General features: G+C 37.5%; 1 protein-coding gene across 1 annotated transcript; it reads left to right on the forward strand.

The window, feature by feature from the left end:
• Positions 1–1,715: 1,715 nt before the first annotated feature.
• On the forward strand, positions 1,716–11,616 carry LOC104210218 (uncharacterized). The gene is made up of 11 exons (XM_009759060.2): positions 1,716–1,922; positions 2,021–2,077; positions 2,643–2,684; positions 3,862–3,981; positions 4,078–4,223; positions 4,304–4,451; positions 4,536–4,619; positions 5,459–5,574; positions 5,699–5,757; positions 10,953–11,043; positions 11,201–11,616. Exons 1-11 carry the CDS (start codon positions 1,823–1,825, stop codon positions 11,426–11,428), a joined length of 1,191 nt encoding a protein of 396 aa, XP_009757362.1. The 5' UTR covers positions 1,716–1,822; the 3' UTR covers positions 11,429–11,616.
• Positions 11,617–13,121: the final 1,505 nt, after the last annotated feature.

Consider the following 13,121-nt stretch of genomic DNA (forward strand, 5'->3'; position numbering starts at 1 on the left):
GAGTTAATAATAATTGCACATGTAACCATCTCATAAATGCATCTTATGTGGTATACATGGCAGGTGAATAGGCCTATATTCACCTTTGATATTTCCAGAATTCATGGAATTCAATCCCAACTTTAGTTGGTCAATTAATTAATGAGAATAAGCAATATAAGAGAATTCGTAAAGAATTTTCTAGTTCTTTAATATTTACCCACGTGAATTCTCTATTATTTTTGCACATCATACTTAAATTGATATGGCTGAACCAGCTATGCCAACTGGATATCAATAAACTCCAAATTTATTATGATATGAGTTTTATATCAATAAAGTTCTACTTTATTGTGACATTCTTTTATTTGTGTTGTACAAATTGGAGAATAAAACAGGTAACTTTTCACATAAATATTATCCCGCTACAAGTTGTAGTAATAGAAGATATTAAATCTTCCTTTATTTATAGTCTCAATATAACCAACCACTTTCGCGAATACTTTAGAAACTGAATAAGTTTCTTTGAGACTTACTACAACACAATACCTTATTGGTAATCAATTGTGTTTCTCCAAAATAGTATAATTGGCTCTTCCAGAGCTCTCAATTAATTTTGTACTACCACATATTCATCAACATTCATATGGTCATATATCTCTTTCCAGGAGAAAGTTATACCATTATGGTCATGGTCAAAATTATATGCAAGATATGTTTCTTGCATTATTGTTGTCTTTTAATAATCACATTGCCAAAATATTTTGGCGTACAATAGGTACGTGACCAATGACCATTCATGCCATAATAATGACATTATTTTCTTATATCATCTTAAACCTCTTTCTAGAGGTGAGTATGGTATATTCACTACCACTAGCACGTTCATATTCTTGCAAGAATGAATATGTATTCATAAATAAGATGTTATCACATTCACATCATGAATGAACCATAATCATCTATATGTGCTTTATAAAATCTCATGTCAAATCGATGACAAACATTACTTTCACAGAATGAAGGATTATTTTGAGAATCCTTATTATTCTCATTACTCAATGATGACGATTATAATTTATTCGTCTATTGCCATGTCCACATCCATTGATACATTCATAGTAGTAATTTTGTCTTCTTTTAGACTTATCACATACTGCTATCACATTCTCTAAAGGGAATGAGAATGTAGCAAATTCAATGGGACGGGTTTTCAATTCTTTGCCCACAATCATACATGAATTTGATCATGGCAAGGCATAGAAATTTTACCACTTTGGGTGGTTAGAATTTCTTTCAAACTCCATTAGAGTTGCAATCAAAATTTATCGTCTTTGCTTGTATTTAAAATCCAAGTATAGAATGTCAAGAATTTGAAAGAGAAAAGTAAAATACTTAACTTAAATCCAGAATTTAATCATGAAGGAAGTTCAAAGAACAATTGACATCATTATGCTCAATCCCAAAGCTTCTACTTGGTTAGAGTCTCGTGCTGATAACGTGTTATGAAACAATAAAAGAAGAAGAAGACTATTGCAGAGAAAAGTAGGGAGAAGAGAATTCTTATTGATATGAGATGATTTATATCAGAATAGAACCCTCTATTTATATAGAGAGAATGACTTAGCCACCAAATAATAAATCCTAGAATCTCTAGACATTTACCATAAATAGAATTCTATTTATAACAAATTGTATTTATAACACTTTCACAATTTTGGCCCATAAATTATTATCCTTCTAATACCCTCCTTAAACCCCAAAATCACTAACATCCACCCCTCTTCTTCCGCCGCGGCCGCCGCCGTAATCTCATTCATACGACGACGTTTAGGGTATAATCATGAACGCTCCATCACGCCACCACGATGAAGATGAACACGAAGAAGAGGTCTTCATAGATGAAAATGATATCATTCAAGAAATAAACGTTGATGAAGAAGGTATAAAACAAAAGTCCAATCTTTTCCCCCAAACTCTTATTTTTTTATTTTATTATAGTTAGATTTATGGACAACTACAAAACAAATAATGGTTGCAGAGTTAATTGATGCTGATGAAGATGATGAAGGAGAAGAAGAAGGAGGAGGATTGTTAGGTGAGTTATGTTTGGCTCAATGGAAGTCTTTTGTTTTAAGTTTTCAGCTTTCTATTTGACTTAATCACTTCTAGATGCCTTCTGAGTATATACAGCTAAAATTTCATATATCTTGGTTACTCATGTTTCTGCTGTAATTACTTTTACTTGCTCCCTACATCCCAATTTATGTGAATGTATTTGACTGCACTACAGGTTTAAGAAATAAAGAAAGACTATTGTAACTTGTGGTCTAAAACAAGCCATACATTTTTGTGATTATAAATCACCTTATAAAGGGTAAAATGTAAATTTTAAAGTTAAATTATTTCTATATATAGAATGGTGATACACTAAAAAGTAAAGCGTATCACATAAATTGTGACAGGGAGAGGATATCTTGCTGCAAGCTGCAAACTTTGCGAAATTGAATTATTGCTGTAATTCTGGGTTTGGACTTTGTATTACTTATTTTTCTTGTTGGGTGCATTTTCTTGGAGGGGGGGGGGTGGGGTGTTCAGTTCAGAACCTTTTTTTTTTTGATTAATTAGCATACTGATATGGATGTTTGGAATAATGGTTTCAGATGAAGCTGATGATTCGGTTCATACATTCACAGGCCATACTGGTATTGTACTTCTTTAGTATTCTTGTAATTTGATATTTGAATAATGAACAACGCTCATTTGATATTCTTATTTAGTTTAGTCCTGCAGTAGTTGGAAAACTGGAGGTTGCCTGATGTTATGTTGAGTCTCTTTGTGTTTCGGTTAAAAAAACATGTGTGAGGTATAGCTAGGTTGTTTAGCTGACTAAATTGGGAAACATTGCCTTTTCAGTCGCATAGAATTCTACACTTAGAAGTGATATTGCCTTTGATTGATGGTGCTTCAAATAAGTGGACAGATTTTACTGGGAAGTGCATTGTCGAATCTTCAATCAAATAAGCAAAGCTAATTTGAAAGAGGCAAGCTTGAACAAATAATGAGTACTAAAAGAAGGATTGGACGATGAAAGAGACAACCAGTGGTCATGGTGGAGTATACATACAATTTCTTAAGATATGAAAAAGAAAACCAGTGGTTTTAAAGACACTGATGGATCATGGTGTAGTAGTAGTCTTAGAAAGTAGAACCAGATGCCAATGCTTATTACCAAACAAGTTTTATGCGTGGAATATGAAAGTTGCAAAAGGGCTATGTTTTTCTTGGATTGAGATTTTTCTCAGAGGACAAGATTCAACTTTGCCCAAATTGAGATAAAAAATAGGATTTTGTTTATAGCCAACTGAATCTTTTTGATTTCAGTTGGAGTATTCTACAACATGCTTTTGGAAGAGGAGATCCTGCAATGAAAAAGAAAAAATTACTTGATCTAAAGATGAAAAAGAACAAAATATGATATATTCTAGCTAACTGTTCTAGGCTTCTAGCTGTTCATTCTGTGACTGGATTTTAATCTGGAAATATGAACAAGATTTTTGCATCAGATGGTGGTCCTCTTTTTGGTATTTGTATCCGGGAATTTCCCACACATCAATGTAATTTTTTTGGCTTGTCCTAAATTTGCATCTGCTGCTAGTGAACCTGCTTCACTTAAGATGGTTTAACCTCACCGGCACAATGATTTTAGATATGGATGTTAAATGTGTTTCATGGATTTTGTAGTAGTTAATAGTTTGATGCAGCCATGAGTTAATTGTTGTTAATGCCTCCTAATTGAGTATAGTGTATAATTAGTTTGTACTTTATGGTGCTTACTGTTTTCTTGATAATTTGATTTTTCAATACTTTTCCTCTTTGTAGGTGAACTATATACCGTTACCTGCAGCCCAACAGATGCTAGTTTGGTGGCAACAGGTGGTGGAGATGATAGAGGATTTATGTGGAAGATCGGCAATGGTGATTTTGCTTTTGAGTTGCAAGGTAATTGAGTCTTGACTAAAACAAAAAGAATCCTTTTCTTGTGTTTATCATTTGAATGGTTCATGGTTTAATGTAAGTTGTTTGATTATGGTGCAGGTCACACAGATTCTGTATCGAGTTTGGCTTTTAGTACTGATGGTCAGTTTCTTGCTTCCGGGAGCCTTGACGGGAATATAAGAGTGTGGAACATAACTTCAGGTGGTCTGAATGGCACACTTGAAGGTCCTGGAGGCGGAATAGAGGTGAAACATTTTCTTGTGTGTAACAAATCCTATTTTTGTGTAACAATTTGAGATCAATTATGAAATATGAGGTTGCTCAGTGGATCAGGTGGCATCCGAGAGGACATGTGGTGTTGGCAGGTTCAGAGGATTCTTCCATTTGGATGTGGAATGCTGATAACTGTGCTTTCATGAACACGTTTTTAGGTCATAGTGGTAGTGTAACCTGTGGTGGTTTCACTCCTGATGGTACTTTCTCTGTTTCTCTGGTAATATTTCCAGTGTTTACCCCCTTTTGAGTAGAACTTATGTTTCTTATATATATTTGCTCAGGTAAATTGATTTGTACTGGGTCCGATGATGCGACCTTGAGGATATGGGATCCAAAGAGTGCCCAAAGTATCCATGTGGTAAGAGGTGAGATTTTTGCTTTCTGGCTGTGGCTGCTAAATTGGGTGAAGAGTAAAGCTGTTATTCTGCCTCCAACACTCCCTCCTCAAACCTACACACCACAAAAGGGGTAGGAAGCCTACATATAGAAGGCTTTCTGTCACTTGCACAAAATGTGTTAACATATTTCGGGGGATGTGGCTGAGTGCTGGATAAAAATTGTGGATTGAAGCATATGTTAATAATATATTGCTGAGTTAGCATTTCTCTTCTTTCATTTTCAAGGACCTTAATCCATGCTTATTGATATCTTGCTTGTTTCTTTCTTTCAATGTGCTATATTGAGCTGGCTCTCTGTACTTCCATTCCAATAAATGATGTTAGCACTCTTATCAGTGGCGAGATTTGCTGTCACAACGTTGGTCTTTTATTAGAGAAACTTTTCTAGATTTAGACCCCACTTTTGGGATTAAACTGGGGTTGTTGTTGTTGTTGTTGTTTGTACTTTTCTAGATTAATACTCCCTCTGTTTCAATTTAAATAACACACTTTCCTCATTAGTCCGTTGCAAAAAGAATGACATATTTCTATTTTTGGAAACAATTTAACTTTAAACTTTTCATTTTACCCACTTTACCCTTAATGAGAAGCTTTTATGGCGAAACAAATGTCATGGGCCCCACAAAGTTTTTGCCCCTTAAGCTTTTAGGACCACATATTTCAAGAGTCTTCTTTTTTCCTCTTAAACTTTGTGCCAAGTCAAACTACATTATTTAAATTAAAATGGAGGGAGTATATGATTTGTCAGATCTGGTCTTACTATTATTATTTTTAATTTCTGAAAAATGTTTATTTATTGTTGCAAGGTCATCCGTATCACACGGAAGGACTGACATGCTTGACGATCAGCTCGGATTCAACTCTTGCTCTCTCAGGCTCAAAGGATGGTTCGGCTCACATTGTCAATATAACTACTGGAAGGGTCAGAATCTTTGATGAATGATAATTTTCGCTTTACATTTTTCACAATGGCTTTTTATGTAATTTGATGCTTCCATACTTTGGACGGTGTTTGTCTGATCACTGATTATTATTTTCTATGTCAGGTTGTCACTTCTCTGAGTGCTCATACAGATTCGATAGAATGTGCCAGCTTTTCGGCAAGGTTTTGTCTACATCTGACATCTCTATCTATCTTTGTATTTTAACCCTTAGAATGCCCTTTAACTGCAAGGGGACAGAGGAGACGGATTGGAAAATAATTAAAATATCATGCAACAATCACCACAAATATGTGAACGTGCCTTGACCACTGAACACTTGACTGCTATGTTGCGCGGACTCTCCAAAATGTAGCCGCACCCTTGTCGGATCCTTCAAAAATGCACTACTTTTGGAGGATCCGACACGTATCCTGCCACATTTTCAGAGAGTCTGAGCAACATAACTTGACTGTCTTATTGTAAAATTAGCCCAAGAGGAACCAAATGTTGTCAGATCTCCTGAGGATGATTTTACTAAAGAGACAGTAGTTATGTGGACATAGTCCAGGATAACATATTAGATTTATTGGTTAAGAACGTATTTAAAAAACGGAAAAGGGTAAAAAATACCGATCTCCTATTGGATATTGTTTAAAGTTACCCTCCGTTATACTATTTGGTCATTTTAATCCCTAAAGTCTTACTATTGATCATATTTGCCCTCCATTTGACGGAGGGGACATGTGGAGGCCTTCTAAACCTTACCACCAACCCTGAATTAAATTAAACCTGACCCATTACCCATAACCCAGTAAAATCTGGTGTTCTTCATGGTTTGCTTGTAAAATCTGAAATCTCACTAATTCTTATTCTTCATTGAGAAATTTGGTTGTTATGAAAAACAACAACATACCCAGTAAAATCCCACTAGTGGGGTCTGGGGAGAATGGAGTGTACGTAGACCTTACACCTACCTCGAAAAGAGTAGAGAGGCTGTTTCCGGGAGACTCTCGGCTCAACAGGAGAGACAATAATATCAGAAAAGAAACAAGAGAAAAGGCATAACAACAAAAGATGCCAGAAAGAAAATAACAACGAATAAGTGAAAGGACAATACACAAAACTATGCAAAACAACAATGTGAACACAACATAGACCGCTAACAAACCTAAACAAAACTCTATCAGACTACCCGGTACAAAGAGGGAGGAACTCTCGACTACCCACTAGCCTACCACCCTAATGATTGAACTCCACATGTTCCTATATAGAGCCATGTCCTCGGTAATCTGAAGCCGCGCCATGTCCTGCCTGATCACCTCGCCTCAATACATCTTAGGCCGCCCTCTGCCTTTTCTTGTACCTGCCAAAGTCAACCGTCACACCTCCTAACCGGTGCATCTTGGCTTCTCCTCCGCACGTGTCCGAACCATCTAAGCCGCGCTTCTCGCATCTTGTTGTCCACGGGAGCCACATCCATCCTCTCCCGAATATCTTCATTCCGTATCTTATCCAGCCTAGTGTGCCCACACATTCATCTCAACATCCTCATTTTTGCTACTTTCATCTTCTGGATATGCGAATTCTTGACTGGCCAACACTCAGCTCCATACAACATGGCTGGTCTAACCACCGCTTTATAGAACTTACCTTTGAGTTTTGGTGGCACCTTCTTGTCACACAAGACTCCAGACGCTAACCTCCATTTCATCCACCCTACCCCAATACGGTGCGTAACATCCCGTCGATCTCCCTATCTCCCTGGATAATTGACCCTAAGTACTTAAAACTTTCTCTCTTGAGGATGACCTGTGAGTCAAGCCTGACTTCCACATCCGCTTCCCCCGTCACGTCGCTGAACTTACATTCCACATATTCCGTCTTAGTCCTACTTAACTTGAAAATTTTAGACTCCAGGGCCTGCCTCCATATCTCCAATCTCCCATTAACGTCGCGCGTCTCATCAATCAGAACTATATCATCAGCGAACAACATACACTATGACACCTCTTCTTGGATATGGTGTGTTAGTGCGTCCATCGCTAGAGCAAATAAGAACGGGTTGAGCGCAGATCCTTGTTGTAACCCCATAACCACCGGTAAAGGCTCTGAGTCACCTCTCACAGTCCTAACCCGAGTCATAACTCCATCATACGTATCCTTTATCGCCCTAATGTAAGCCACCGACACACCTTTCACCTCCAGACGTCCCTAGGGACCTTGTCATATGTCTTCTCTAGGTCAATAAATACCATATGCAAATCCCTCTTCCTATCCCTGTATAGTTCTACCAATCTCCTGATAAGGTGAATATCTTCCGTAGTAGAACGACCCGGCATGAACCCGAACTGGTTTTCTAATATAGACACCGCCCTCGTTATCCTTCCTTCCACCACCCTCTCCCAAATTTTCATGGTATGACTTAGTAACTTGATACCCCTATAGTTGTTACAATTTTGGATATCCCCTTTGTTCTTGTATACCGGAACCATTGTACTCCAGCGCCACTCATCAGGCATCCTCTTTTTCCTGAAGATAACATTAAATAACCCAGTCAGCCACTCCAAGCCTACTCTACCCGCATATCTCCAAAACTCTACTGGAATCTCGTCTGGTCCGGTCGCTTTGTACAAACTCATCTTACCCATCGCACCCACGACCTCCTCAACCTTAATGCTCCTATAATACCTAAAGTCTCGGTGACTCTCGGAGTGCTCCAATTGCCCTAACACGATGTTTCCATCCCCCTCTTCATTCAGAAGTTTATGAAAGTACGACTGTCATCTTTGCCTAATCTGGGCCTCTTCCATCAATACTTGACCGTCCTCGTCTTTGATGCACCTCACTTGATCCAGGTCGCGAGCCTTCTTCTCTCTCGCATTGGCTAACCGAAATAACTTGTTGTCCCCACCTTTACCCCCAAGTTCCTCATAAAGCCGACCAAAAGCAGCAGTCTTAGCTTTTGTGACGGCTAATTTCGCCTCCTTCCTAGCCTCCTTATATCTTTCTCTGTTCGCTCTCCTCTGATCCTCGTTGGTGCTCTCTACTAACTTAATGTAAGCCGCTTTCTTGGCTTCCACTTTACCTCGGACCACGTCATTCCACCACCAATCGCCTCGGTGCCCGCCAGAGTAACCTTTCGAAACTCCCGACACCTCTCTTGCTATTATTCAAAAAATAGAAAAATTGGGTCTGGTTCATATTGTTCTTCACAGTTTGCTTCTAAAATCTGAAATCTCATTTATTCTTGTTCTTCATTGAGAAATCTGGCGATTAACTAGAAAATTACCCAAAACTAGAAAAATTGTGTTTGCTTCATATTTGTTCTTCATGGTTTGCTTCTACATCAACAACAACAATACAGTGAATTCCCATAAGTGGGGTCTGGGGAGGGTAGGGTAGGTTGTACACAGCCTTTCCCCTATCCTGGGAAGGTAGAGAGGATGTTTCCAATAGACCCTTGGCTAAAGAGAAAATAAAAAGAAACAGTGGAAACAAGTAGTAACAACAACAAGATATTAGGGAAGTGAAATAAAGATAGCAATCAAACAATAGGTAGTAATAGTAACTAAGAATAAAAAGATATCGTACCAACGCTAGTGCTACCGGACTGAGAAAGAAAAAGGGACACGCTCGACTAGCTACTAATCGTCTACCCTAATCCTCGACCCCACACCCTCCTATTAGGGGTCATGTTCTCGGCAAGCTCCAGCCCGGATCTCTTCTCTTGAAACCCGGATTTGGAAGTTGGGTTTGAAAATCCCGTCACTGATTTGGGGTTTAGAACTAGGTCACCATTGCCGAGCTTAAAACTTCGAATTTGGGTTTGCATTTTCAGAGGTCTGAGGTATGTTTGTTCTGAATCTGATAAGCAAATAGTTAAAGACCCCTCGAAATCTGTACTTACAAGTGAATTCGTAAAATGCGATTGTTGAGTCGAGGCTCTCAGATCTGGAAATTCGTCGAAGTTGTGACTCAGATCAATTGGGTGTTCGAATTTCTTGTGGGAAATACCTTGTGAAGCTTGGATTGATATTTGATTTTGTTTGGAGAGGATTCGAATACCATAAGCTACTGGGTCTCTTGGAAATGCGAATTTGAGGTTTAAAAGAAATGAAGAACGATTGGAATTGAATGTTGAAAAACTCAGCTGAATTTTAAAAAAGTATTTGCTTCTAATTTTTACTGGGTTATGGATAATTGGTAATGGGTCGGGTTTAATTTTAATTCAGGATTAGGGGTTAAAAAGGCTTAGAAAGCCTCCATGTGTCCCCTCTGTTAAATGGAGGGCAAGTCTGATCAATAGTAAGATGGTAGGGATTTAAATGATCAAATAGTTTAATTGAGGGAAACTTTAAACAATATCCAATAGTAGAGGGGTATTTTAAACCCTTTTCCGTAAAAAAAAACACTTCGATGCACCTTCAGTTCAACTGTCTCTAAGCAGTTATCTATTAATTTATCTGAGGATCTTTTTGGGCATGAAATTGAATTTGCTGTGCTGCATTCAGTTGTTGTGGAGTTCTCATGGATCTCTAATTGTCTTAAGTAACAGATTATGGTTTCAAACGAGAACACCCTGCCGAGACAGCTTCTTGTCCTTAAGAAGGTTCAAAAGTGTATAGTGTCATTGCTGAAAACTGGAAGACTGTTGATGCCAGGTCTTGCCTTTCTCCTGAATGAGAGGCTTAATTGTAGAACTTTGGTGACCTCAAAGTTTTAATGAGTTAATCCAGTACAGGAAATACATTCAGACTGCGGTGATGCAAATTGGTTATGGACTCCATGCCCCCAAAGTTCCAACATTTAGACATGAGTTGGACCTAAGATAGCATCAAGCTTTCCAGGATAAGAAAGTCATGGTGGAATAATATAACATCAATTTAGTTATTTGTTTGTTGGACTAGCAAGTCAAAGCTTGTTTCCATAAATCTTAGTAGTTGCTATGACCGTGTTTCTTCGAAATACTATGTGTGACTTGAGATTGCCTTGCAATAACCTTTTATATTAACGCCGGAGAACCATTCATCTTTAGCCTATTACAAGCATAGCTTTTGTTGGGAAGTCTTTTTCCATATGATAGGTTGAAGATTGGATCTGTAGCCTTTGCATGGAAATGTTCCTTCGAAACGGAGAACAGGATGAGAGACGAAGACAAGGGTGTATCTCTTAGTGAATGAGTTTGGGATAAAACACAGGATGTAGGGATTTAAATCTATTTTGACTGATGTGGCTATCCTCACTCTTTGGATTTTTGTAGTAATTCCTTGGTTGATTGTCATATGCCTTGAATGTTCCTTTCTCTAATACTTATTTTTGGTTTGTTAAATTAATAATTGGTGTTTTAAACGACTTCATCATCTGAAATGACTTTCAGCGCTCCATGGGCTGCAACTGGAGGCATGGATAATAAGCTTATTATTTGGGACTTACAACAATCCTTACCTCGCTCCACATGTGAACATGAGGTTTGAACTTCCTTTTACTCACTGTATATATCTGTATATCTACATGCAGTTGAATGTTCATTTGCTTCTGTAAATACTCTATGCTATTTCAAGAAAGTTTTGTAGTAAACACCAGTTTTTTCATTGCCTTGCTATTCGCTGACAATACGTTGTTTAGGGGGGCGTGACATGCTTGTTGTGGCTGGGCCAACATAGATATGTGGCAACAGGTTGTGTTGATGGGAAAGTGCGGATATGGGATAGCCGTTCTGGAGAATGTGTGAGAACCTTTAGCGGACACGCTGATGCAATTCAGTCTCTAGCTGCATCGTCCAATGGGGAGTACCTCGTTTCTGTCTCTATTGATGGAACAGCACGGGTATTTGAGATAGCAGAGTTCAACTAAGAAGAGCCCCCTATCTTTGTGTGATTGAAGAGTTGCAAATAGTTACGCTGAGGTTTAAGTGCTACATAGAGTCAGAGAGCATTGTATTGTTCTTTTTTTCGGATTGACATCATTTGATAGTGTCTTGGCGACATTGATATTACACATATCGACCACATTTCCTTATTGTTTGTTCATTGATAGTGCAACACAAGTCCATGCAACTTCAATATGTATGTATGCGATTACCTAGAAGGGTGTAACTTAATGGTTGACGAGGTGGGTGAAAATCACGAGATTATGATTTAAACCCAACATAGACAAAAAGAATGTCACGTGATTTCTTCCTATCTGCTTAACCATTGATGGAAGAGTTATTTGATTCTTGTGTTGTGTTGGTGGGAGACACGTGCTGAAAATACTCTAGGTGCGTGCAAGTTGACAAAGCCAGCAATGCTATAAAAAGGATAAGTGTGTGTTAGTGTGTGTCAAACGAGGGTTTTGAAAAGTTCCACTTGACGAAAAAAACTTAACAAAAACCAAGTTGCAGTTGACTAATTCATCATAAACGGCCATAACTGGAGAGTCAATTACTGAGATAAAGTAAATTTTTAAAAACTTCAGGTTTTATTATAAAGTAAGAATAAACCTTTTAAATTACTTTCTCAAAAAGAAAAATAAAGGAAACCTTCACGCTAACTAGATAAGAAGCCAGCTGAATTCTGGTGTCAATTATTTTGCAAGAATTACATGGTGAGATCTTCTTTCACAACTGATCACAACCAAACAGGTTGATTAAAACAAATTCGTCCAACTTATCATCCAGTTATAATTTGAAGAGAAAATGATATTGTATAGCGGCTTTTAAAATAGTAGCTAATTTGAACATATTATACTTTTGCAGCTACCGATGTAAATAATTTTGGCCACGGACTAAAAGTAATCTTTGCTCTAATTTGAACCCAGATATACAGACAGGAAGCAAATGAAAAGAGGAGGGGTAAAATTTGTACTAAAGATGCCTCGAGATTTCTAGTATACTCATATAGTGCTCAACTAGATTAGGTTGGTATTAAATATTAATACACCATAAGTAAATTGAATCCTCCACTTTACTTCAATTTTGGCATAATTTGAATATAAACATATACTAACTATATCATGATACCAAAAAACTCTAAACGATGTGTAAATTGATGGTTAGAGAGAGAAATAGAAATTGCATTTATTGAATCATCTATCAAGGGTAGGAAAGGATTAGAGTTTGATTTTTAACACAATTAGAATTTCAAAATAAAAATACTATTAGAGTAAGGAGAAGTTTACTCTACTTTTAACCCTAAAGATATAACTCACATATATAGTACTCCTATTAGTTATTTCTCTTAAGTCATTCATTAGTCATGGGGCTAAAATATAAGCACATAATATTGATGACAGCTCCTTCCATGCTATTCTGCTTTTGATCAACACTATTAGTTACGTTAACCGCTATCCCTTTCTGCCTAATTTATATCAGCATTATCGTTGAAACCTTTCTGTAAAAGGAAAGGGATGGTAAGTATATTATTAGAACCAAAGATTAAGCACCAAGGTAAAAGCTACTCCGTGAATATGATGAGTACATGCAAAATAGTCAGGATTCCAAACACAGCACTATATTACCTTCAAAAAGTAACAAACACAAATAAGTTGTGGAACCATATACATAAAT

Source organism: Nicotiana sylvestris, chromosome 11 (assembly GCF_000393655.2).
Source record: "Nicotiana sylvestris chromosome 11, ASM39365v2, whole genome shotgun sequence".
Classification (NCBI taxonomy): domain Eukaryota; kingdom Viridiplantae; phylum Streptophyta; class Magnoliopsida; order Solanales; family Solanaceae; genus Nicotiana; species Nicotiana sylvestris.

Excerpts from the sequence above, each read along its gene's own strand:
- LOC104210218 (XM_009759060.2), top strand. The coding sequence starts at position 1,823 with ATGAACGCTCCATCACGCCACCACGATGAAGATGAACACGAAGAAGAG. Across the intron at positions 2,685-3,861 it reads TACATTCACAGGCCATACTG|GTGAACTATATACCGTTACC; the intron begins GTATTGTACTTC and ends TCCTCTTTGTAG. Across the intron at positions 4,452-4,535 it reads TGGTGGTTTCACTCCTGATG|GTAAATTGATTTGTACTGGG; the intron begins GTACTTTCTCTG and ends ATATTTGCTCAG.